Source organism: Bidens hawaiensis, unplaced genomic scaffold (assembly GCF_021521415.1).
Source record: "Bidens hawaiensis isolate Kalapana, Puna unplaced genomic scaffold, B.hawaiensis_p1.1 tig00010854_1, whole genome shotgun sequence".
In the NCBI taxonomy this organism is placed as follows: Eukaryota; Viridiplantae; Streptophyta; class Magnoliopsida; order Asterales; family Asteraceae; genus Bidens; species Bidens hawaiensis.
This window is the reverse complement of record NW_027491837.1, coordinates 459,618-487,501: the sequence shown is the minus strand read 5'-3', so window position 1 is coordinate 487,501 and position 27,884 is coordinate 459,618. Positions and strand designations below refer to the sequence as shown.

The window sequence follows — 27,884 nt, the reverse complement described above, 5'->3', positions numbered from 1 at the left end:
TGTTTCGTTTGACGAGATTGGGACCTAGCCATGGATCCTTCCCTAACAGCGTCTTTAATCATCTTTTGAATTCGATCCATAAATTTTTCGGGAATTGGATCTTCTTGTTCTTTTTCAGGTCCTTTTCCTTTTTCTTTTTGTTTTTCAGATTCCTTTCGGGAAACCTCAATGTTATTACTTCGTTGAGACATATTATCTTTTTCTATTTATTATTTTATATCTGAAATTTAACAAATGTTCTTTATTACACACACATTTTATTTCATCATTTGTATATACCATGCATGGTATATACAAGGATTATTACAACACACTTATATATATACATTCATATCCGATGTATATATATATTTATTTTCTTATCCATACAACACATTACAAGCAAACTACATTACACACACATTCTTCCTACGCCATTTCCACCATCGTCTCAGTCCTTCAGAAACTTCTTGGCAACCCTCGTCAGTTTGTTGCATTTGTGAAGAAGCTTCTCTCCTATCTTCTTCTTCTTTTTCCATTCCTCAGCCATCTTCTTCTTCCAGTCATCAGTCTCGTGCAATGCGCGATCAAGGTGTTCCTCGTACGATTGTGGAATGACGTCGGGGTATCCGTATTGTGGCGGTGGGTCACGGTAACCCAGCGTCACCATCTCGAAGTGGTTTCTCGGTTCAGGATACGGGACGTAAGTCTGATCAGATGCAAGATAGAGGTATGTCTTGGCGGCTTGATTTTGCTCACGAATCTCACCAGCTTGTTCTTGAATTAAAGGAATCCTTCCTTGAAATGGTGGGAAGCTTGATGAAGCTTGGTTCCTTAACTGCTCAAGATACTGCACATACGGATCGACAGAACCGTAACTTGGATTGTTGGAAGTGAGTGATCCATCAATGGATGTTGATATCTCATTAGGGTTGTCGGGATGCTCTTCTTCGGGTTCGGTTTCTTCCATAGGATCCTCCTCTTCTTCCTCCATAGGCGTTTCTTCCTCTTCCATATACTGAGCGGGTTCGTTGATTATCGCAGGCATCTTGAAACTCTCGTAAGGCATAGTCACCCTCATTCTTGGTTTACGGGATGATCCTTCGCCATTGTTGGGTTGTGAGTTGACTTCATGAGCGGTAGAGCTTCCAGTATGCCACCTTCTCTGGTCAGAGTGGCACTGCATCCAATCGGAGGATGGGAATTTGGGTTCTTCCTTTATGGGTCGGTTTGAAAGGAAGGTATAGGATGGGTGTGCATTTGGAAAATATCCGGTTGGGTAGTACTGTGGTACTTGTGGTGGTTGGTAGGTGGGAATTTCCTAGTGGTATGCTGGTTGATTCATAGGCATTGAGGGTGGATGATAGCTCGAGTGTCTTGAGGGTTCGATTCTTGGTGGTGGCAGACTATCGGGTAGTTTGATTGGGCATTGTTCAGTTCCGGGGAAGTACACCGGTTTGGGACGTTTAATATATTGGTCTCGGCGAAAGAAAGACTCAAAGTAATCTTCATCCATGACGTCTTTTGGGAATTTGTAATATTTCCTTGCTCTTCTTGCTCATGATCATAATACTCCATTAACTTCTCATACGACATCTTTAATGGGTGGTTTAGAATATAAAGAGGGAAAGAAAGGGTTACCGGCCAATCTTATCCCTATTCAAATAAAAAAGTAAAATATTTTCCTACGCTTGGATCGAAGCTTGGGTATTGCTTTATGATACCCAATTCGCTAAGATCGATGGCTCTGATACCAACCTGTCACACCCCCATACTAGGCCTAGGCGTGTGACTCGATAGTTGGTACCACATTTGTAAATAAATCAAAGTTACGGTTAATTAGCGGAAGACTTATAAAATATAAGGATCAAAGTTATAAAATATTTACATTACAAAAGATGGAAACAAGTTCCATTTGTGTTTACTTGTTTTAAGTTTACAAAACCACCATTTTAGTTATATTAACATTTAACAAAAATTATCCGAGCCATCGGATTCTTGGGCCTTCGTCCCTTAGCTCAAATCTTGGTTACCTGCAAAAATGTTATAAAAATACGTCAGCAACGAATGCTGGTGAATATGCTGACGCGAAAATATTTTATTTTACTTTGCTACCCCTCGAGGGTTACGCGTGCCTTGGCCCATCTTGGCTTAGGAATAACAAAGTTAAAACAATATCATTATAAACTCGAGTCTCTACCTAGGTCACCCCAGCAAGACACCGCAGCGTCCCGACGTACTTAGGTACCATAAATATACACAAGGTCATTCTCACTCGAACATACTTTGGTTCGGCCTATCGTGGCTGGAGGTCGTGACCAGGCGTAGTGCGATGTGCCCACCGCATTTTACCACATATGTAAGGATCCAGACAAACGTATACTGCAGCCTGAGGGATAGGCTTTTACTCTTATTAATAATGTTTTTAGAGACATTTAGTCTCATGTAAAGGTTTACACATAACACGTTTATTTATTTGAAAACAAGTTTGTAAAAGTGGGGCGTATTCACCTTTGATCGGGACCGGTTTCCAACACCGTCCTTGTGTAATCTTTCTTGCTATCTCGCACCTATAGTACGAGTATAACTTTTATTAGTCGGATATACAATCCGGCTTAAGACCTTTAGTCTTATTATCTCGATGAACCTTTAGTTCATTTCTTTTACTTTAAAACCTTGTAAGGCCCCGTTACCGGTAGCCCTACTTTCGTGTTGGATTTACTCATAAACTCAGTTCTAAATATCAGATTTAATTAAAACATTCGCAGAACATTAAAAACATTCAAACCATTACATTCCATAACCATAATTCTTGTCTTATCGAGCATTCATAGTCATTTAAAAACGAAACATAGTCTTTTAAAATAAAACATCATAGCAAAATCTTCAGATGCCAGCTTCGTCCAACTCTGCCAAGTGTCCTCCTCAAGCTACCTGCCTCATTCTACTCACCTGCGTGCATACTAAAAGTCAGCTATGCTGAGTGAGTTCTAGTTAATCACATAATCATACAACACCTTCTTACATTTCATACTTAACCTCTTAACTTTCTTTCGTACACACATAAGTGCATATACTTTCATTCTTACCTTCATACTTTCTTTACATACATAATCATACGTTTTAAAGAGCCTTTCCCCCTATAACCTCACAGATATTATAAGGGTCTAGTCCCTAACATCACAGATATTATAAGGGTCTGGTCCCTAACATCACAGATATTATTAGGGTCTGGTCCCTAACATCACAGATATTATTAGGGTCTGGTCCCTAACATCACAGATATTATTAGGGTCTGGTCCCTCTTCGTTACCATACAACCATGCCTTTCCTTCATTTGTTAACTTTATCGCATTCGTACATATAAGCAAATACATTATACTTACCTTATACGTAACACTACAACCTGACAGTACGTGCAATATCTGAAGATCGTTCACGTACTAACAAGCAATCATTCATACATTTCACATCATTCATGTAAGGCATACTCTTATCACTTAGGATAAGTGTATTAACAAACATATCGAGTATGCACACAACCCCGAAAACACAACACAGAAGTGGGGCTAGAAACTCACCTCAATGCGGTTGCGTTCATCGTTTACAGTTATTCCCTTCTTGAGCTGTGCACGACTAACTGTATAATAATTACAGTATTAAGTACCGCTCTAGTAATCTCATTGCTACTTAATTAGTCTTACACGTCTAAGCTGGTTTACTTCATTAAATCATTACCTGGTTAGTTAATCGTTACTCATTTACCTTTAAAGGTATCTTTCATAAATTGCCAAACTCCAAGGGCTGTTATGTAATTATAAAATTCTTTTCTAAGTCTAGGGACCATTCTGTCTTTATATTAAGGGTCTAGTCCCTAACATCACAGATATTATAAGGGTCTGGTCCCTAACATCACAGATATTATTAGGGTCTGGTCCCTAACATCACAGATATTATTAGGGTCTGGTCCCTAACATCACAGATATTATTAGGGTCTGGTCCCTAACATCACAGATATCATTAGGGTCTGGTCCCTCTTCGTTACCATACAACCATGCCTTTCCTTCATTTGTTAACTTTATCGCATTCGTACATATAAGCAAATACATTATACTTACCTTATACGTAACACTACAACCTGACAGTACGTGCAATATCCGAAGATCGTTCACGTACTAACAAGCAATCATTCATACATTTCACATCATTCATGTAAGGCATACACTTATCACTTAGGATAAGTGTATTAACAAACATATCGAGTATGCACACAGCCCCGAAAACACAACACAGAAGTGGGGCTAGAAACTCACCTCAATGCGGTTGCGTTCATCGTTTACGGTTATTCCCTTCTTGAGCTGTGCACGACTAACTGTATAATAATTACAGTATTAAGTACCGCTCTAGTAATCTCATTGCTACTTAATTAGTCTTACACGTCTAAGCTGGTTTACTTCATTAAATCATTACCGGGTTAGTTAATCGTTACTCATTTACCTTTAAATGCATCTTTCATAAATTGCCAAACTCCAAGGGCTGTTATGTAATTATATAATTCTTTTCTAAGTCTAGGGACCATTCTGTCTTTATATTAAACTCCTAGTTCGTTACTTTTCCTTTAACGAATTGGGTAGAGAATCACCCTCTGATTCGCTAAGCTCCCATAACGAACTAGCTAATGAATCACACTCTGATTCGCTAAGCTCTCATAACGAACTAGCTAACGAATCACCCTCTGATTCGCTAAGCTCCCATAACGAACTAGCTAACGAATCACCCTCTGATTCGCTAAGCTCCCATAACGAACTAGCTAACGAATCACCCTCTGATTCGCTAAGCTCCCATAACGAACTAGCTAACGAATCACCATCTGATTCGCTAAGCTCCCATAACGAATTAGCTAACGAATCACCCTCTGATTCGCTAAGCTCCCATAACGAACTAGCTAAAGAATCACCCCCTAGTTCTCTAAGTTTCCTTAGCGAACTAGCTAACGAAATACCCTCTAGTTCTCTAAGTTTCCTTAGCGAACTAGCTAACGAATCACCCTCTAGTTCTCTAAGTTTCCTTAGCGAACTAGCTAAAGAATCACCCTCTAGTTCTCTAAGTTTCCTTAGCGAACTAGGGTTAGGTCAGGGAACATTCCCTGACACCTTTATCTTTTCCGGCGCCACCTTTCCGGCGCCGTCATCGCCGGAAAACCGCGTTTTCGCCAGAAAAACGAGATCTCACTCGTTCTTCCACCGTTTTCATCGTTTTTCGTTCCGTTTGATCCAGATTTGAGCTAGGGTGATCCCTAAACTCATCTTAGGTCCGGTTTATACCCGATTCCACCCGAATCTTGTGTTTTAAACGGTTTAACGGTGTCGGCTCGTCGTTACGCGACTATAACTAACGGTTTAGGCTCGTACAATATTAAACTATCATTACCTCGGGTCGGTGCTCGGTTTACTTCTTGATTTCGGCTAGAGATAAGGAAGAACTACAGAGAAATCTTAAGTGTGTGTTTTGGGTGGTGTATGGAATATGTGTGAATGAGGATTAAATGGATATTAAGGGTTTATATATTTATGGATCATGGGCTTAAGCCCATGGTCTTTCCTTCTTTCTTTCCTAACCCAAGTCCATAACCCATATTCATTTACCCAACACTAGCCCAACTCGTATTCTATTTATCTAAACCGATAACGACCCACTATGAAATAACGAAATTTATTTTTATTATAATAACCGAAAGTAGGATGTTACTAACCTTTAGTTTTAAAAACAATATTTATAAACCTTTAGTTTATTATAAAAACCCGACGTTTCTTCTTTTCTAAGAAACGTATTCTTTTTCTTTTATCATATAAGAACATCTTTATTACTTATATAATAATCATAACAAAGAATCATATATATATAATCACATACATACATACATACATATATGTATACCTCTACTTTTATATTTCTTTTCCTTTCTTTTCTTTTCTTTGTTATATATTTTCTTTTCATAAGCATCGAGTATAATTCCGACTTAGGGCATTAAGCCTTTATAATATTTTATTATTATTTTAGTCGGGTAGTGAGCCTTACCTTTTCTCGGCTTAATACTTCCTAGATACTCTAGAAGCACTTCTATGCCGCTTAGCCTTTCCAACACTCGCCTTGATCGTTACTTCACTTCGGCACGCAAATTAAGACACCCAATCTTCTCGGCACGCACTTCGAGGTGATCGTCGGGTTGTAAGAACGACACCACCTTCTTGCTCGGAACGTCGTCGGGGAGTGGTACGAGTATCGAGGTATGGCACGTTTATCGAGGAATCGGGGCACAGTTTTCGAGGTGGATCGTTGGCACGAAATTCGAGGTGTAGAGAGATGTTTAGAGAGAGATATAAGCAGATTTTGGTGTGAATTGTGAAGACCCCGGACCTGTTATTTATAGGAAAAATCTTGGATCCTATCGCGATACGCGATAGGCTCCTAGTCACCCATCGCGTAGCGCGATGTAGCTACGCACAGTCACAACGTAGGTCTGCCACGTGTTGCTACGTGGCAGACGGTGTGCCACGTGTTAACACGTGGCGGACGATGTGCCACGTGTTTCCACATGTCGGGACACATGGCGAGAGGTGTGCCACGTGTGGGCGCGTGGCAGTCTTGTGCCAGAGGTGTCAGGACACGTCATCGCGATACGCGATCACGCAGGTTCAACCAGGGATCGCGTATCGCTGTTGACCCTTCCAGAAGGTTTGACCAAGCCCCTTCGCGATACGCGATGGCTTGTCCCTTGTCCCCATCGCGTAGCGCGATAGGGCAAGAAAACAGATTTTTCATTTTTAACTTTGGAGTTTGAATTTGGCATAATTAGTCCCTTAACTTTGGAGAGTTGTCATTTTTGGCCAAAAATTCCCGTGATGTTACATCTTAGCCTCTTCAACGGCCATGAAATTGTGAGTGGCACCCGTGTCAACCATGGCACGGACCTCACTTCTTTTTATCTTCGCATGAACAAATTGTAGCCCTTCGTTCGGCGTGGATCGGCACTCGACTTGTGCCTTGATCGCATTAAGCACTTGCATCGACCCCATGCAAGCATCATTGTCTTTGTTACAGCATTCTTCCTGGGCGATCATGGCATGTAAGCTGGCCTTCTTTGGACATTACCTAGCTCGATGTCCAAGCCCGTCACAAATAAAGCAACGATCATCCGTCTTCATGGGCTTCTTATCGCGAGCTTTCCACTGCGACGTAGCCTTATAGTCGTTGGGCTGATGTGGCTTTGCTCCTCCACCTTTCTCGTGGCTCGGCTTACGATCCTTGGGCTTCTTATTCTCCGTATCCTTTCGAGGGTAGTCGTTGAGTCCTTCAGCTATAGCGATGGCTGAAGAAAGTGTCACACCCCGACCAAAGGCGACGGAACATGCCGTGGTGTAACGATTGCCCAGAAGCGCATGACACTATTTAAAACGACAATATTTAACAAACTCATTTCATTTCACAACATCGAAAATGTCACATAACCAAATATTCATAAGTCAAATACAACAAAATATCAGAAAATATAGCAAGTCAAATATTGTTCATTTTTTTTGCTAATATCCTAACGGTATTTGTGACGTTTTCTTCACCGAACTCTATAATCAACGTAGATGCAAACCTGTAACATTTCATAAGATAAAGTTTGTCAACACAAAGGTTGGTGAGCAATTCATAAGTTTGAACAATAGATATATAGTTTAAAAAGCCACAAAACTAGTATACAAAATCGTAAATAATAGCTATAAACTTGGATAAATAGTTATCGCTAACAAGTTAGCGACACCCAACTATAAGGGGTTGCCAAATAGTTTAGGATTTTATAGTTATCGTTAATTGCATTACGTTAACGACACCTTGCCATGAGGGGTTGCCAAATGGTCTAGGATTTATAGTTCCACCATCCAAAAGCGGTAAACACATAGGCAAATAAGCATAAAACACCAAATCGAGAAATTATTCAAGTAAAGTATACAAAAATATTTGTGGTTTAAGACACAAGTATAAAACATTTAGTTTAGATAAGATGAAATGTCACCCCCAAAATAAAAGATAGAAAACGGGGTATGAAGTTACTCACGTTCAAGTAATAAACTTGAAAGATTGATTATATGGAGATTTGCTGGAACGACGAGTTTAACGATTGATTATATGGCCAACCGGCTAACGTGATGGCTTCCTCAAGGTTCGCGGGTTTGCTACTCATGACTGAGTTCCGGATTTTCATCAGTAAACCCCAATATATTTGTCAATTTCACGTTCGGTTGGGGTGACCAAGTGAGGTACAAGAACGCTTAGCTCGTGGAAATGGAGCGAGTAAGCGGCGTTATCACCACCTTCTTGTTTTAGGTCCCAAAATTCTACCTCAAGCTTTTGGAGCTCATGTTTAGGACAGAATTTCTTCTTCATCAGCGCCTTGAGCTCGTCCCATGGAAGAGCCATGGCCACATCCGTACCTTGGAGGTGCATGACACTACCCCACCATGTTAGGGCGGTTCCCCTAAACATGCTTGAAGCAAAGTTTGTCTTTTTCGCTTTGGGGAATTCGCTGTGTAAAAACACATTCTCCACATATTCGAACCATTGCAACAAAGTAGTCGCACAGTTGGTTCCATAGAATTCGGACGAGTTGGCACTAGTAAATTGTTTAAGCAGGTAGGATGCGGGTTTGGGTTCAATAGGTGCAACAACGGGTGCGGGTAGTGTGGCTTGGATTTGGGTTATAAGTTCGGGAATCACAGCAGCCATTTGTTTGGCGACGAGAGTGGCCATGCGTCGGGTGGAGTTCTTGCGCGGTTGGCGTCTTAGCGGAGGCATGCTAAAAATTATAAATAAAATGGGATAAGTTTTGGGTAAAAGAAATGAATATGAAGGTGTAATAAAAATAAAATAGGATGAAGTTTGATTTATTGATTGTGAATCCTAGAGTTAGTAACGAGAAGATGTTAGTGTTAGATAAAATATAAAACTTTGTTTATAAATAACAAAACCGAAAACAATAGTAAACGGTTTTTGAGAATTTGAAGCTTAAAAATTTGAGATTTTGAGATTTATAGAGTTGGAAAAATCGTGCATGAACCATCATGACTTTCCAACACTAAAAAGTTTTATAAAACAACAAATTGGAGTCTAAACATGTGTACGAACCACCGAAACTTATTCATGTTTTCGACTCAAATAACGATAATAACACAATAAATCGAGATACAACGTCATGTCAAAATATTAGTCCACAAAATCACCATAGTTCTATTGTTTTAACACCGAAAATTAGGATGGCGACCGGAACGATCGCATTCGACTACTTAAAGTATTGACATTTATAACACGGTATGGCCTAGAAAACGAGCATTATAACTCAACCATCCCAGGTAAGTAAATCACCTTCGATTCTTGGAATCTTTTTGTCAAATGGTCATTTTATAATGTCTCGTTTCCTATGATGGCTACAAACCCGAAATAAACGCAACCTTTAAGGTATTTGAAACAACGGGATCCAAGTTAATCTTGTAATCCATAAAACACAATGAAAATCTACTTTTTGCATTTTAAGGTAAGGATACCTTGGAAAATACAATGAAAGTGTGTGTATGTGAACATTTAAGATATTAGTGAATTTTAAACAAGTTTATAAATAAATAACATGCGATATGAACAATCAATTATAGAGTAAACACGTATAAGCACACGTATAGGACCCTAAGCATAACAATTCTAGGCCGTTACGTCTAACCACCTATCTTAATTAACCTGGCTTTGATACCAAAGTGTCACACCCCGACCAAAGGCGACGGAACATGCCGGGGTGCAACGATTGCCCATAAGCGCATGACACTATTTAAAACGACAATATTTAACAAACTCATTTCATTTCACAACATCGAAAATGTCACATAACCAAATATTAATAAGTCAAATACAACAAAATATCAGAAAATATAGCAAGTCAAATATTGTTCATTTTTTTTGCTAATATCCTAACTTTATTTGTGACGTTTTCTTCACCGAACTCCATAATCAACCTAGATGCAAACCTGTAACATTTCATAAAATAAAGTTTGTCAACACAAAGGTTGGTGAGCAATTCATAAGTTTGAACAATAGATATATAGTATTAAAAGCCACAAAACTAGTATACAAAATCGTAATAATAGCTATAAACTTGGATAAATAGTTATCGCTAACAAGTTAGCGACACCCAACTATAAGGGGTTGCCAAATAGTTTAGGATTTTATAGTTATCGTTAATTGCATTACGTTAACGACACCTTTCCATGAGGGGTTGCCAAATGGTCTAGGATTTATAGTTCCACCATCCAAAAGCGGTAAACACATAGGCAAATAAGCATAGAACACCAAATCGAGCAATTATTCAAGTAAAGTATACAACAATATTTGTGGTTTAAGACACAAGTATAAAACATTTAGTTTAGATAAGATGAAATGTCACCCCCAAAATAAAAGATAGAAAACGGGGTATGAAGTTACTCACGTTCAAGTAATAAACTTGAAAGATTGATTATATGGAGATTTGCTGGAACGACGAGTTTAACGTATGAAGCCTAAATAAAAGAAAGTCTTGGATTTAGAAAGGCTGTCTTGAAGATCTTTAAATAAAATAATTGTTGCAAAAAGTAATCAATTAAAGTTTAAGGTTTAAAATGTAACTATTTAAGAATTTATAATAATAACCCTTTTAAAAATGTAAGTTTGCTCAAAACCGGGTTAAAGTATCCAACCTTAATATTTACTTAACCAATGTTAAGTAGTAAGGTGGGGAAAATGCTAAAATGCAAGTTCCATTAGGCTAAAGATACTAAAACGGGTCTTTAACGAGTGTTCGGGTTGTTGGTTCGGGTCTTGAGAATGGTCAAACCCAAAGTCAACTTTCCAAAATATTAATTGTTATGAGATAACTCACAAAAACTTTATAAGGCTTAACCAAGTATGTAGATCTATTGTTTAGAACTAACAACGTACGTTAAGCGAGTGTTTGGTTTTGTCGGTTCAAACTTTGTTATGAGATCAAGTTGGATCCAACATTTCCAAGTACTTAAGAAAATAATAAAAATCAGTTTGTAAACTATTTTTAAAGAAATATACAAGTCTTGATAGCTAAAAAAACACACTTGTGTGTCTTAAGCGAGTAAAAATCGGATCGGTTCGGTTTCCATCTCACAACAAGTTCATAGATGGATTCCACATACCCATATATCATAGATCTTGTATAATAATGTACAAATGAAAATATTTAAGTTCTACAACTAAAAAGTCAACAACAAGCATTTTTAACAAAAGTTCGGTTTGGTTCGGTTTCCATCTCACAATGAGTTCATCGATGGTCTCCACATACCCAAGACTTGTAAATGTGACCAACAAACTAAAACGAGCAGAAGTTAGGCATAAATAATATGTATAAATAAGTTATGTGTGTGTATATATATATCAAGAACTCGAAGTCCTCCATGAAGCCTTGCCTTATGACGTTCGAAACTTAACCAACCGGAGTCGGTGAACTAACTAACAAAGGTAACAAGGGGTGTGTATTATATATATGTTGTACCAGCATATTCAAGAGTTAGTAATGTTAGATGAACATGTTAGAATTAAAGATAAAACTCAGTTTGACTTTTAGAAGTCAAACATTCAAGAACACAATGAAAATAACCTTAAGATCTTTGAATTTGAGAGAGAAATTTGGAGTTGTAGCAGAGATTAATGGATGGAAAGGGTGGTGTATATATAGGGTAAGTTGAAATGGTCAAGCATAAAGGGTCTTGCATGAAAATGGGGTGTTTTGGTCACATGTATGCATAAAACTAACCAAAAAAACATGCAGCTGCAGACCTGCCTTCGCGCCCCGCGACCACCCCTTCGCGCCCCGCCAAGGGGTTATTTCCTGATTTTTTTCAAAAATGGCAGTTTTGGTCCCTGTAGTTCGTTTTAAGTGATTTTTAAGCGTTTTAAAGACAAAATTGAATGTTTTCAAGACCCAACAAGTGTAAAACAATATCGTAACATAAAATTTATCATTTTGATTATTTCCAAATTGTCGGTTTACAAAACGGGTCGGTTTACATAATAAAAGTTTACAAAACGAATACTATTCGGACCCGAAATTGACGAATGTCACAGAAAGATCTTGGACACCCCTTCGTTTCAGCTCCACTCTAGCCCAAGCTTGTAGGCCAGCGAGAAAGTTGAAGAGTCGGTCTTTCTCTGTAAGGTTCGGTATCTCAAGGATTATTCAAGTATACTCATTGATGTAGTCCTTGAGAGAACCGGAGTGTCTTATGTTCCGGAGACGAAGCCTCGCTTCATCTTCAGCATTCTCCGGATAAAATTGCTTCTTGACCTCTCGAACAAAATCAGCCCAAGTATTCATAAGACACGTACCTTCATCGATTTCCACCGTTTTACGTCTCCACCACAAAGCTGCGGTGTCCTTCAAGTAGGCCGAAGCCGTGTTGATCTTCACTTGATCATCTACGATACCGATCCCCTTAAAGTATTGCCCCATCTCCCACAAGAAGTTCTCTACAGCCTTTGCTTCTCGTTTGCCCATGAATGGAGATGGTTTAGGAATGTCTACCTTTGGCCCCAAGGCTAAGACATTTCCTCCAGCAGCAGCATTCACCATAGCATTGGTGCAATTATTAATCTTGGTTTCCAACCCAAGAATGGTTCGATGAACGTCCACCGATTGTCTATCCATGTCTTGACGCATCTGAATGATAGCATCCTTTATCATCAGCTGCATCTCTTTCCTCATGGCATCGAAAGTAGCCTTCATGTCCACGCGAAGGTTACTTAGATCGGTCTCCAACGCTTCCACTCGTTGGACAGCGTCATCGAACTTAGCCTCCAGCCCGGATGCTGAATTCTCCAACTCAGCCACCCGTTTGTCTAAGGACTTATCCTTAGACGAACCACGACTCTTCTTGCCTCCATGGTGCGAAGTCTCGTATCGCCCACGTTCTCCTTCACCAGCAACAATTCCCAAGCCAACACCTCTTCCCGAATCAGCCATTTTCCCAATAGAATCGACGTGCTCTGATACCACTTGTCACATAGTTGTTCCTTGGACTCACGTGCGGCTCTTAGACTCCTTCTAAGATCAGCCTTGAACACCAAAACGCAGCAACGATTCTAAGACTTGAAAAGGGAACACAAGATTGTTTGAGAATGCTTAAGGGAACTTAGATGATTCAAGAGTGCTTTGAAAACAAGTGCTTTGTACTGCTTGAATTCTGGATGATTTACAAATGGCTGGATACATCTATTTATACTACTCCCCCTCATGTTCTAGGAGTTTCTTTCTAGGTCCTTCTAATAATAAAATATTACATAAATATCCTAAATATTTACAAGGACTATTCTAGTAACTTTCTACCAGATTTTTCCATGGAGATTTCTAGGGTTTTCCTTAGAAAATATCTTGGATATTTTCTAAGTCTTCAAGCTCTTGAATCTGCTGGAATTCTCCGGAAAAACGAACCAACCTGATCAGAAATTAGGCGGGTCGTGACACGTAGCTCTCTTTGAAATGGGAAAGAATGTGTTAGCATTTCGATGATAGTGAAGGAAAGATGAAAAAGCTAGCGCGTTTGCAAAAGCAACCACGAGTTGCGTGTAACGAGGCCATTTTTCAAAAACATCCGGAGGGTTCATCACTGCTTGATAGCTGGCCGCGGCAACGAGTGCCGCAACCACCAGAATGGAGTTGCGGACTTGGTCTGGAGAATCTCTTTCTTTGTCAAATGTGAAGTAAGAAAATGGCCAGTCTTTTGAAGATTTGTTTGGATTAATTGGTTGCCTTCCTTCCATTTCCATTTTTAGCTTAATGGGCTGTGGAAACTATATCGAATTGGTTGGTTTATGTGGGTAAACCGGGTACAAGTTTGGATATAAATACAATCCTTTTTTGCTATTTTTTGTGGTCGTTAGATTTCTGAGAAAAAAATGATGTATTAATTATATGTAATGGGTGACTTGTATTTGGCTTGATATGTCTGTAGTCAAACCTTTAATCTTAATACAAAGGTCTTTGTAGATTGAGGTTGAGAGTTCATGCTTTATGATAAATATTGATCTGGATTTATAAGCATGCATCTTAAACTAATATTATGATTTTGCTATATTTTTTTTAATGTTAACTGTCTTTTAAAAGAAGTTTGTTTATATAATTTGTTAGGGTCTAAAAGCTTTTTATTAAACTCGTATAGGACACTTGGTAGCGGCTCTGGCCAAGTTTTATATTTGTTATTATTATTGTTATCCGATATATTATTTATTTTTAAGTTTGTTTGATAGCAGTTATTAATTTTCTTTCTAGATTATATATACCTTTTATTTTATTAATTGCTTCCATTTATTATAGGATTAACATACAAATGACATTCTCACTTGTAATGTGGTTAAAGTGTGAATATTGTAGCATTTAGTCCTTAAAAATAGGTTAAATACAAACACATTTAACGTGTTAAATATACAAATGGTTATAGTAATTATACATAATTAGAGTAATTATTATTATAATTTCATTTTATATAATACAATCACTCAAAGTAAGTTAATTTTATTTGTACATGATCTCAATCTCCCCGCTTTATTATTACATTGCTAAGAGGGGAGATCCGATATAAATAGACCTTAAGTCTTTAGCGTAGGAAGCGTACAAATAACTAAAATAATTATTAGTTTTTTAGCTAGAGTAATTATTGTTTTGCTACAATAAAATGAAGTAGCATAATAATAATAATAATTACTTTAGTGTTAATATAAAACGCTCGTCACGCTAAAAGCGCTTCTTTAACCTAACTCAGTTCTTAATCATAGCCTTTATACAAATTATCTAACTTTAAGAATAAAAAAATATTATTTATCAATATCACATCGTTTTCTCTTTGGAATTCGTTCAGAAACGTAAGAAACAAGTATAACGTATATTTACAACCTCGTGAAAAAGATAAGTAAGAATAAAATTAATAAACGTGTAATGTTTCGGTCACCGGTTTGACGGTTATACAAATATCTGTCAACTAGACTGAAAAAAATATATGGTCGTAAATTAAAAGAATGTTTCGGAAGAAAATTAAGTTTAGGAAAAATATAAGGGAAGACTAATCAAATACTAATAATTTCCACGACACCTCATAAATGGTTTTAATTGAATTTATCAAATTTTGATATATAGTTGGATGTTATCAAATTCTTCTACGTAATGTATAAATTTTTTGTACTGTTATTTGTATGAAATGAGGTAGGGTGATAACTGTGTCCGGTTTTGAGTTGAGGTTTTAAGTTGATGAACCTAAACATTAATCATATATTATCCATATTGAAGACATTAACTTTAAGGTTTGGGTTTAAATACATACTCTTCTAAAAATAGTTGCAGGAATGGTATGAAATGAACTCTGACTGAATTAAAACTAGTTATAATCGAATCGTCTACGGTACTAGATTTTAGGTTTTCGCTTTTCGATTTATAACTTTTGGAGTTTATAAATTTTGTTCATATTGTTGTGTATTTTTATTTATCATTTATTTTTTTTTCGTCACTGTGTACTTTTTTCTTGACATTGTGTTCTATTACTAAGCATTATGTTATATTTGCTCGGCATTGTGTTAGATTTTGAAATCCATTATATCTTTGTAGCCTTCTTAGATGTAAGGGGCCGTATAGGATAACTTAACCCTAACTTTAATACAACTACACTTTAAATTGTATAGTCTATAAGAACAAAACTTTGACCAGTTATATAAAAAAATAAAATAAAATAAAAACAAAACTTTGACCAGAAAAGTGTTGTCATAAGCAGGAAGGATAACAAGACTAGATGAATGGACTTATGGACCGTATATAATTCTGTTATTGTGACTAGTGAGATTGGAAGCCAAAGGTGTTATGTCAAGGAATTGTACAGGTGTTGATTAGTTGTGTTTCTGAGTTTAATAAGAAAAGAAACGATTATTAAGGCTGATAAAAGAAAACGAGAATGAAATAGAGATATTTAAAAGATTATTAAGGCTGAAAAAAGAAAACGAGAATGAAATAGAGATATTTAATTTTTACTTAATTATCGTGCTTCAGGGTTAAAAGGAAATAAAAATAAAAGTAAGAATTCTATAAGTTATTTTCCTTTCAATTCTTCTTAATTTGATCGAAGGATCAGAAATGAAGGTGATAAATATAAGTTTTCCTTTCATTTCAATTCCCTCCATAATTTTCTTTAAAATAAAATTGTGAAACACGATTCCTCCTAACATCCTTTTAAATTCATTTTTTCTTTTTGTTAAAGGAGACTCGGAAAGTCTTGAGTTCAAATCTTGCAAAAGACAGAAATTTGTCGTTTAAAAAAAAAAGAAAATAGACTCAAGAGTCAAGAACACAAAGGTTCATAAAAGGAGTAGATAGGACAAATAACACGTTAGATTAATTAGTTAGTGTTGTAAAAATTGCGTACCTGGAGGATGAATTTGATCAATGATGCAAACCTGTAATCATGATTTCAATCTTAGTTTCTTGAACAATTGCCTGGATTAATCTCTGAATCATGAATCACTTTCAGATAAACCTATTTGCAGGTTACACGCAATGATTTATCGGATAAGATATAAGACAGAGATTTTCTGTACATGGAATTGAATTTTTGATGATTCTATGTGATGATGAAGAACCAGAGAGAAGTAACCGTCTTCTCTGTTCTGTATGTTTGATCGATATAATCATGTTATCCAGGGAATGAAAATATTGATTAATATATTAATCCAAATCTAATTCCCTCATGAGCCCAAATAAATTAATTAAAAGCCCATTTAACATTACACTTAAGCCCAAGTATAAAACCCAATAACAAAGTCTGAATATCATTATTGTTAAACAAGCTCGCACTCCCGCGTCACCTAACTCATTTAATCTCTAACGTTATTTCCTCGATCGATAAGTTAATTCAATAACACTAAAATATCCAACAATCCTCCCCTATTTTAGTGATATCCATGATTAGCTTAACCATCGTCATAGAAACGCAAATATATGCATAAATGAAAATGTCCTACGGATTGAATTTTTATCTTAGTAAATTACATGATCAAAATATTCGAATATCGGGGTGTCCTATGGATTGAACCCTTGCTATCCATTTGAATACTTCAAGGTAAAATACACATACGTTTATAAATCCAAATTCCACTCGACACAATATTTTACTAGCCTGTGTCCTAATCCTTCAAAGAATATATCAAAGCTCAAGTCCAAAGCTTCTTGAAGCGGCTAAACTTCATATTCTTATAGGTAGTTCATTATTCTCGCACCCGCACTGCAATTTATCAATGAACTATTAAGAAGCTATACTTCAACCTTCTTTATCTTGCGGTCCGAACACAAACATTGGGATGTTTATTATATTGTGTTCCAATATCTCTATGACAAGCTTTCCGCATTGAATTCAGCATCTAACGTTGTATTAGATGGGAATTGGGTGTCTTGACATAGAATATTAAAGTATGGACTCTGAACCCATCCCCATGACTGATATGTTCACGAGATCTCTTCCTAACCTTTTAGTTAGATCATCAACCAAATTATACTCATATTTTACAAACCAACTGACATCACACATTGCATTGTATAATATATAACCGTCTAGACTTTCCATTATACATCTGACTATAACCCATAGCCAGCACTATCCCACCTGATAGATTTGGGTGATATCGGTTTGACCACAATAGAATTTCATAAACTCAGTTTCTTAGCCATTCAACTACTTTTATTGGTTATTGCAAATTCTAGAAACTCGCATTCCATTGTTAAGTGTTGCGAATTCATTCCTTACTTACCTAAGAAATAAAATATTCTCCAAAAGAGAATACACATCCATAGTTAAGCAGTTTGTTTACTGCTTGTCAATGCACCAGGATCACTAGTATTCCATTGTTTACTGCTTGAAATAGAATCACCTTGATTAGACAAAACTTGATATTAGGATCTATAGGAGTTCTAACCGAAGAATAATCAAACTGATTGAATTTCTTCAATACTTTCTCAATGTAATGAAATCGTATCATGGTTCTACCATTGTTACTCCCTTTTATTAGTATACCTAGGATAACATCAACCTCCCCCAGATCCTTTATATCAAAACTAGAATATAATAATTCCTGTCTTATTAATCACTCAAACCCGAGTTAGATATCAAGGAATTGACAATTTCTTTTAAGAATGTATTTTCCTTTCATTCTAAAACAATTCACATGATCTAACATGGCATGTCACAAGATATAAAGATAATCCAGCATGTTTAAAATGATGATGACATACAAACAGATTCAATAGCAAACGGGACATTTATATTAACTTTAAACATTCAATTACACAAATATCCAAATCCAAAAGATTTCATGTCGAGATAAGATCAACTTATCCAACTTAATAACCTGTTTAAACCCAAAATTATTTAAAACAACCCAGACAATAGGTTCTTTTTCATCTCCAAAACATACAACACACAATCCAAAACAAATGTTTTTCACAAGTAAATACAAGTCTACCTTTTACATTGCCCATCCTAAGTACAGATCCATCTTCAACCGGTTCAAATTCTTCAAACCATTTCAGATCCTTGCATACTTGACTCATATAACCCGAGTCTACACACCATGCAAGCATGTCATCCTATACATAATGGAATTCATAAATAAACGCCACATAATTCTTAACAGAATCATATTTATAAACCATTGAACTTGTAAGTCCAATAACAAACCCGAAGATCGAGTTTCGTTTATTTCACACCCCAAAGGGTTTTACAACTTGTATACTTCTAATGAGTTAATTATTACCCGGGCCCTGGCCCATTTACCATATGTGTGTACCATCTGGACAAATATTTTAATAATATTTTATTTCATTCAAACTATAAAATAAATTTTGTTTCTTTGAATCAAATTCAATTTTGTGTTTTACAAAATTAACATGTCCCGAATAAATTATTGAATCAATTACAAAACTCAAAAGTTTTGTCAAATTTAAAGTATAGCTAATAAACGTACCTTGTGAAGGGAGAAGTGGATTTCACTTTACTCAACAACATACTTTTGCCAATAGTTTGATCAACTTGTGTATGGCTTCAACATCTTTAGAATCCTTCTCAAAACCAGAAGTGGTAATACTAAATCTTGATAATCACTACTATCCAGAACTTCCAGAGAGAGAGAATCACATAATGATTTTTTTATTTTTTTTTAAATAACTTTTTCTAACTACATACATGCTCTCTCACTCTATGCATGATCTAAGCTATATTAGCCCATATCTTGTATAGTTGTTGTATACAAAAGTCAACAAACCAAATCCATTTCCTTGTCTAGACATATTATGCACTTGTCCTGTTTTTTCTTTGACTAAAAATAATTATAAGTGTCATGTATATACGTTAATTCATTATACATATATGTATAATTAATACGTAGATATAAGTGGACAAAGATAATTAATGGTTCCACCAAATTCTTTTATTCCCTTTGGTTTTACATATATTTCTGATTATGTTGCATATAATTCTTTATCAATTTGTGAATCACTTTCAGATAAACCTATTTGCGGGTTATACGCAATGATTTATCGGATAAGACATAAGACAGAGATTTTCTGTACATGGAATTGAATTTTTGATGATTCTATGTGATGATGAAGAACCAGAGAGAAGTAACCGTCTTCTCTGTTCAGTATGTTTGATCGATATAATCATGTTATCCACGGAATGAAAATATTGATTAATATATTAATCCAAATCTAATTCCCTCATGAGCCCAAATAAATTAATTAAAAGCCCATTTAACATTAAGTATAAAACCGAATAACAAAGTCTGAATATCATTATTGTTAAACAAGCCCGCACTCCCGCGTCACCTAACTCATTTAATCTCTAACGTTATTTCCTCGATCGACAAGTTAATTCAATAACACTAAAATATCCAACAGTTAGTACATCGATTGTTACAAGTTCTTGATTTTACAAATCAATATAACCGATTAATAATATGATAGCTAATGTTTGATTGGGATTTATCCTTCTTCTCTGACGTTTCTCTTCTTCTAAAAAACCACAGCAATGGTATCATATCAAGGCATTATTTCCGCCTTCTTCTAAATCAACCATAACAGTGGTATCATGCCATTATCCACAGTTACTTGTAGACGATCTGATTACCGTCGGCGACTCACACGACTCACAACAGTGATCATCAAGCATGCAAGCAATTAACAAGCAACAATAAGATGTAAGAATGTCTATATTTTATTGCCTTTATAAAAGGATACAACTCCTTTAAAAAAAGATGTCGAAGAGTTAATTAGGGGGATAACAAAGGAAATACAATAAAATCTAATGAACTAAATATTACAATTGATTGATTACAAAATACATGGCAATAATATCAAAGATATATTATTGCCTAATAGTGCCTCGCAGTTTTAGTAGTAGGCTTTAGTGAAGATGTGGTGAAGGTATAAATTGTATCGAAACGGGTAAAGAGTTTATTTGATAGGCCTTTAATGAAGATATCCGTATATCGACAATCAGTGAAGACATGTAAACCTTGATGGTTCCAAGTTGGGTTTTTTCTCGAACGAAGTGGATATCAAGCTTGACATGTTTTGTTCGTTGACGTTGCACCATATTTTAAGTTAATTACATATGCTTTTACAATATATTTAACTTCGTGAGCTAGATATATGTAACTTCAGGAATCATATATTCTTTTACAAAGTTGTGATCTTTCTTACATTTGTTAATTTATAAATAAAATTGGACGTTACCACCTGAAATATTTAGGATGTAACTTTTAATGGTTTGTTTGTTTTATAAACTTGTATCTTCTTTTTGTTAACTTTGCGCGTAGTAGTTTTGAGTTTTTAAGTTAAAACAATTTTCATTTTTTTAGTGAATCGAATCAAATCTATTCGAACTCAAACGAGTTTCAAATTGGCTATCTTCAATTCAAATCGAATTTGTCAAATCTATTTTGAATTCTAATCTAGTTTCATAATTTGAAAATTCGGATAATTCGATTCAAACAATTTGAATATTCGATATTCAATTCGTTACTTTGATTTTAATAATCGAATTGTTTTAAGCATGTCACACGGCTTCATGAATAACATTATATAAAACGCACGTACACAATAGTATTCTATTTTTGCATAGAAGTATGGAAAGCGCAGACTGTGTAGTTCATTCATTTTGTATCCAACTATCAACATGTAAAGTCAATTACAAATCAAGGAACAATGGTAATATAAGAAAGAACAGTTACTAAACACTACATTAACACAAGAAGCATGACAGAAAGAGAAAAAAAATACATTGTTTGCAGTAAAGATCAAAGCAAGCAGTATTCCATTTCTATATTCTCATATTTCTTAAATTGTTACTATTATTTGAAGAATTTTAGATAAGGGATGCAAAGACTAGGGTGGCCGGTGCATCAAATAAGGTAAGGGAGGTTGAGAGGGTTTGGGCATTTGAAGAGGAAGTAGGAGATGACGCATGTTAAGAGTACTGGAAACCATGATGGCGAAAAGGAGGAGCAGACCCTCACTCACTTAGAATACAAGGTACAAGAAGTCATCTCATGTTGCACATCGTTTTATGATGTATCTAGTACTTGCTATTGTCTTTTAAGTAAATTCCGCATTTGAACCTATATTTATTATGATGTTGTATCTAGTACTTATTTTTATCTTTAATGGCTTTTTTATTAGTGGTAACTTTCTAGTTCTGACTAGCACTACGTCTATATATTTGTGTATGATGTTCTTTGGAAGCAAGTCTTTGTACCATATCAATAGCTTTACTACGGGTGCGGTTTTTACTTGATATATCGGTTGTATACTTGTATTGGATATAGTGTTTGTATTCTAAACACAGAAACCACACACCATGAACACATAGCCTATGTTCATCAAAGCTTCTAAAAGATGCACATTTAAGGCATAAAAACATATACACCTAAATAGTTAGAAACAACATAGGTGAGTATGACAATAAGTAGCAACTTGAAACAATACCTATGAAAGAAGTGAGAATGAAACAAGCCAAATGCATGATCAAAATTCAAAAGCCCTGTTCTTCAACAACATCTACAATCATAATTCCACAAGAAACATCAAGATTCCAACTTTCAAGTTCTAACAACTACAACTATCCCAAATTATTAACAAAAACAAACTACCAAATGAAATACACAGTTTATACACTAAACCTCTTCTTCAACCTTCTTCCGGTGTCGCCAGTCTCTTTACCTTCTCCTCCATAACCATTTCTGTTAACGAATCCCACAACTTCCGATGCGTCTCAAGAACCATCTCCGTCTGCTCCATCTCCGTCTTCACCCGCATCGACTCAAGCTCCCGCGCCATTTCCATCTTCATCCTCTCCATCTTCACAAACCTGTCCCCTATTTTCCGAATTGCAGCCACCATTTCATTCATCACATTACCATCATCCTTCCTCTTCACCCCCAAACCCGACCCGAATCGTTTATAAAACGACGGAGGCAAATCATCATCATCATCATCCAATCTAATATTATTACCATTAATAATAATATTATTATTACTACCTAGGGCGGCAAAATTGGGGATTTTAATCCTAACACCTTCATTAGCAATTGAAGACTTATACCTTAAATTAGGGTTTAAAATCATATCCTCTACATCTTCTTCCTCATCGTCTCGATTACTCGAATTGACAATTGGATCGGATGACGTAAGCCCTAACTCCATAGACTCCATCAACTTGAAGTGAACCCATGACGTTCGGACCCGATTTCCGTTTCCGACCCGTTGGATCTCCGACCGGTACCGTTTCCTAAGCTTCTCCATCTTATGCCGGCACTGGATCGTAGTTTTCGGCGGACTTGCTAACGTGCACCGGGCGGCGACGCCGTCGGAGACGTCCTGCCAGTCCGGCGCACGGAGGTTTCCTCGGCGGAGAGAGTACCATTTGTCACGGTAGACCTCAATCAACGCCGATGTTTCCTCGTCGGACCAGCACGGCAGAGGTAGCCGGCGAGATGTGGGTGTGGACATGTTGACGGAGATGTTTCCGGCGGAGGTGGTGGTGGTGGGTTGGTAAGTGAAGGGAGAATAATATTATAATAATAATAATAATAATAATAATAATAATAATAATAAAAAGATGCATAATGAGAGATGGGTGGGTGTTAGGTGGGAAGATGATAGCGGTGGGGTGGTGGGGGAGGATAACGTGCGCCGAGGTTAAGGTTAAAGTGCGCAGGATGAGATATAGAGTAAAAACAAGTGGTGAGGTGTGGTGAGGTGACATGACCGCCGTCAGGGTTTATTATTATTATTATTATTGGGTGGTGGTGCACCGCATGCCTGAGAGTTACTCAGTTAAGGCTGAGGGGTGTGGGGGGCGCGAGAGGGGGCGTGAGTGGGGGCGCCATCCAATAATATTGTGACGTGTGGCAGAGAGAGAAACTTGATAAGATGGGTATTGGTAGTGGTGATAGCGCCCCGGGGCATGGTGTGGAGGGGCGCGAGAGGGGGCGCGAGCGGTTTTTTTTTTTTTTTTTTATAAATGTATTAAAAAAACGTATTATTAAAAACAAAACATTAATTAAAAATCTATTAACATGAAAACTAATTAGAAGATAGTTTTTACGATTTGATTTCAATTTTTTGTTAATTAAAAATCTATTAACATAAAAACAATTTTTTTTTTTTAATATAATATTGAGCCCAACGGCTCTATTCCGGAATCCCATGCATCATCACGCCATTCCCAGCCGCTACCCAGCCCGCGCCTGCCTCGTTTTCCGCTCTCGCGCCCCTCTCGCGCCCCGGTGGTGTGGCTCTCGCGCCCCGGGGCGCTAGCGAACGCCCTCACGCGCCCTGACTAGCGCTCCGCACCCCTCAGCCTAAGGGATGGGTTTCACTCACGGTTGTTTACAGATACCTTTTCTTAATTATTTAAGATATATGTGACGCAAAGTATCATTATTGTTGCTTGGTAAGTTGGTTCAATGTGTTTTCTTGGGTTATAATTTCCTTTTAGCTTCCTATGGCTTATGGTTTTATGATTTTTTTTAATTAATTTAATATTTATTTTACCTTCTGTCACAGTACTAGGTTTTTGTTTTTATTAGTTTTTTAAGTATTTTTTTTAATTTGTTTTAAATATGATACACCGCCGAATTTTTTCTAGGTTTACTTCTCGTACCAATAATAAACCTAGTTGGTACTGGTTGAATTCCTGTCGACTGATCGCCGAACGTCCATGTTTTGGTTTTAAATATGTTAACGGAACCATTTTTTGGGTTTACTTCTAAACCATAATAAACGTAGCCGATGCCTACCAAATTCGCTTAGACTCCCTGCCGCAACGACCGCATTTTACCAACCAAATAAAGATTGTTTAAATATGTTAATTTTTTTTGTCTCATAGACAATACAAGTGTCACTACCATTATGGGTGTTCACTAATTTGATTTGTTTTTTAGGTTTAATGTTTGAACCGGTACAAACCTAACATATACCAACCGAATTTGTTGCGGGTGTCACCTAGTTCTTAGTTAATATTCAACGATGTATTCAATATATATAGTGTTTTTACATTATAAATTTATTCTATAAAACGTGCATTCCATAAATTAAAGACATTCTTATTCAAATCATACACGGTACATCGTAAAACAGATTCTGATCTCGTACACGGTATATCGTAAAAGGATACATGAGAAACTTGAAAAGCATAGTTTGCTTTAACGTATTTCCTCACTTCAATTCTTAATCTTGATAAAAATACACATGCACCCGTATACATATTACTAAGTGTCATTGCTTTTCAGCCTTGTTAACCTTAACACATTGGGCAGCCTTGAAAAAGCATGGTAAGGCCACTTAACAAAGTTTATCTGGAATGTGTTGTGTTGAAAGATGAAGATACAACTTATTGACAGAAGGCTTGCTACTGGGCAATCATGGTCATTGTAGGCATTCTCGTATCTGGTGCGATAGTCTACATTTCGGTAGCCAAATACACAGTGGACACGCCAGTACCCCGTTTCAGTACCATACGAATACGTGTCATATTGATGAAGGTCATCCGTATGGTACTGAGACGGGTTAGTGACGCGTCCACTGTGTATGTGGCAACAGAAATGTAGACTATCGCACCAAATACGAGAAGGCATAGCATGACGACGACTGCCCAATAGCGAGCCTTCAATTTGCAAGTTGTATCTTAACTTTGCAAAGGAGGTAAGCACGCGTGCGTTGATTTGACATGTGTGTCCCCCCTCGTTGGGCTACGGGACCACGGGTTTGTGGCTGGTCATGCGATAAACAAGCTGAGGCGGGTAAAGTAGCTAAGCACGAGAAAGCTTGCCATGAGAATCAGCACGTGTTCGTACCATTTGCTTTTGACACTTTTGGCGCTCTCGACCCTGACGCGGTTCAGTTCCTTAAGCGGGTTCAGCAGTTGGTCAGCAGTAATTCCGCTCATGCTAAGGGGAACGTTGTGTTTGGTAGGGTAGGGTTTGCTATTCAGAAGGGGGGTAGCGGCGCAGCTTGTTGCCCGTCTATCTGCCGTTAGTCTGTAATTGTCTATGTAATAGTCTCACTTATTTATGAAAAAAAAAATCTTAATCTTCCAAACGACCCCTTCGTAAACTTTGTTAAAGGGCTGTTTGATAGCATCTTGATGGTCATTAAGAGGATGCCTCTTAATGGTTCATACTTTATAGTCTTTTAATTGTTAAGAGGTAGTTTTAAATCTAAATGTTAAGAGGTAACTATACTCTTAATGATCATTAAGAAGCTACCAAACAACCCGTAAGTTGCCTAACCATGCTTTTCAAGGCTGAAAAGCAATGACTCTTAGTAACAGTGTAAACGGGCTCATGGGTATTTATATCAAGTATAAGAATCGAAGTAAGGAAATACATTATAAGCAAAGTGTTGCATTTGAAAGCTCTTAAGCACAAATCACCTAAATGACAACGGTGGTGATTGAAGACGCAAGTACATGTTGTTGAAGACGGTGGTGGTGGCCAGAGAATAGGGGGGAGGAGGGAGGGAGATACGACGCGACGCTATCATCACCAGAATGACGATAGTAAAATACATTCAGGGTAGTCCAACCATACTTCAACAATCTTTGCTCTATCGGGCCAATGACATCTACAACAACCACATCCACATATTGACAAATTAGTTGCTAAACCAAGTAACATATAGGTAAAAGAAAAGAACAAACTAATTTAAGGTCTAAAATGTCACACATGACTACATGAGTAATCCGAAAGAATACAACTCTCTTTGTACAACACTAAACTAAAATCACTATACAGAATAAACAAAAAATGTACAGCAGTACCAATAGATATTGCCTATTGAGCAAATAAGAACCGTCAAAACAACAAAGAACCATCAATAGCATGTCTTTCATAAACTCACTTAAAAATTACTTTCAGCTATTTTCTAAACTCCGTTCAAATATGAAATAACTTTTTTCCGAAAATAAGACCTAATTTTCACTGCAAGGGAGCGGTTAACAAAGAAATTTGACCTAATTTTCGTTTCACTTCAAGAACTAAAGCAATTAGCAATGCATAATAGGGCTGTAAACGAACCGATCGAACACGAACAAGGCCTTGTTCATGTTCGTTCATTAAGAAAATATTGTGTTCACGAACGGTTCACGAACACTTACCGAACGAGATTTTATGTTCGTGTTCGTTCATTAAGAAAATTAATGCGTTCACGAACGGTTCATGAACACAGACGAACACAAATAAAATCGGTAGAGGCTAGAGAATAAGACTGTTGTATTCATCAATGTGAATAATGAAAGCCCATAAATGAATCGAATCTCGTTTATATGAATTCTAATATTATTATTATTAAGTATTGTTATTATTGGTTAATAATAATAATGATAATTTTATTACTATTATTTTATATACACAAATCGGGCAAAGTCACGAGCTGAACCAACCATGGAGCGGGTTCGGCTCATTTAGACTATTATTTTATTTTATGTACAGTTGTACACACACGGGGCTCGGGCTCGTTTAATAAACAACACAACATATCATATACACACACACAAACAACCCATTTATAAACGAGCCAAGTCTGAGTCGAGAGTTAATCTGTTTTGGAATTCTTGGAGCAACACATGGAAGGAAAAGTAAGGATGGAAAAAATATATTGTGTTCCAGAGGATAAGGAAGGAAAATTTAAAAAAGGTGTTCCCGAGTTTCATTTAAAGAAAGAAAAGAAGGGGAGGGAAGAGAAAATGATGAGTAAAATAAAAGAATTTGTATCTTTCCAAATTGGAAAGATTAGGAAGGAAAATAAGTTGAAGCAAAAGAGAAATACCAAAAGAAAAGCTAAGAAGAGAAATTTTCTTTTCCTTACATTTCTTTTCTTAAATGAACTCTGGAACACAGCGTAAATGATCGAAAGATTTACAAATGGTTTGTAGATAAAATCAAATTTGTAATTCTGAATGCAAGATAAAGAAACAAAAATACAATTAAAAGGAAACCAGTTACAATATTTTCTTTCTTCACTTGAACAGGAGTTGAATTTTATTACCAAATCACTAGGTAATATAGTATTAACAAATAAACATTAAACGCATTGACCCGAAACAAGATCCTAACACGACATGATTTTAAGTGAAATTCAACAGGACGTTAATAAACATATGGGTTGGATTCCAGTTGAAAATTCAACCCGCCAACTGACACAACTAGCAGCCCTAGAAGGAAGAAGAGAGGAAGGAGACGGTGGTGATGAGGCCGCTGGTTAGGGCAACTTGACCTTTACATTTACA

The 27,884-nt window shown here is 36.7% G+C and overlaps 1 protein-coding gene across 1 annotated transcript; it reads right to left on the bottom strand.

Annotated features, from left to right (window-relative positions):
- Positions 1-22,282: 22,282 nt before the first annotated feature.
- Positions 22,283-23,164, bottom strand: LOC143536617 (trihelix transcription factor ENAP1-like). The gene is made up of 2 exons (XM_077030562.1): positions 22,698-23,164; positions 22,283-22,595 (listed from the first exon to the last, which is right to left on the bottom strand). The coding sequence occupies exons 1-2, from the start codon at positions 23,102-23,104 to the stop codon at positions 22,283-22,285; spliced, it is 720 nt and encodes a 239-aa protein (XP_076886677.1). The 5' UTR covers positions 23,105-23,164.
- Positions 23,165-27,884: the final 4,720 nt, after the last annotated feature.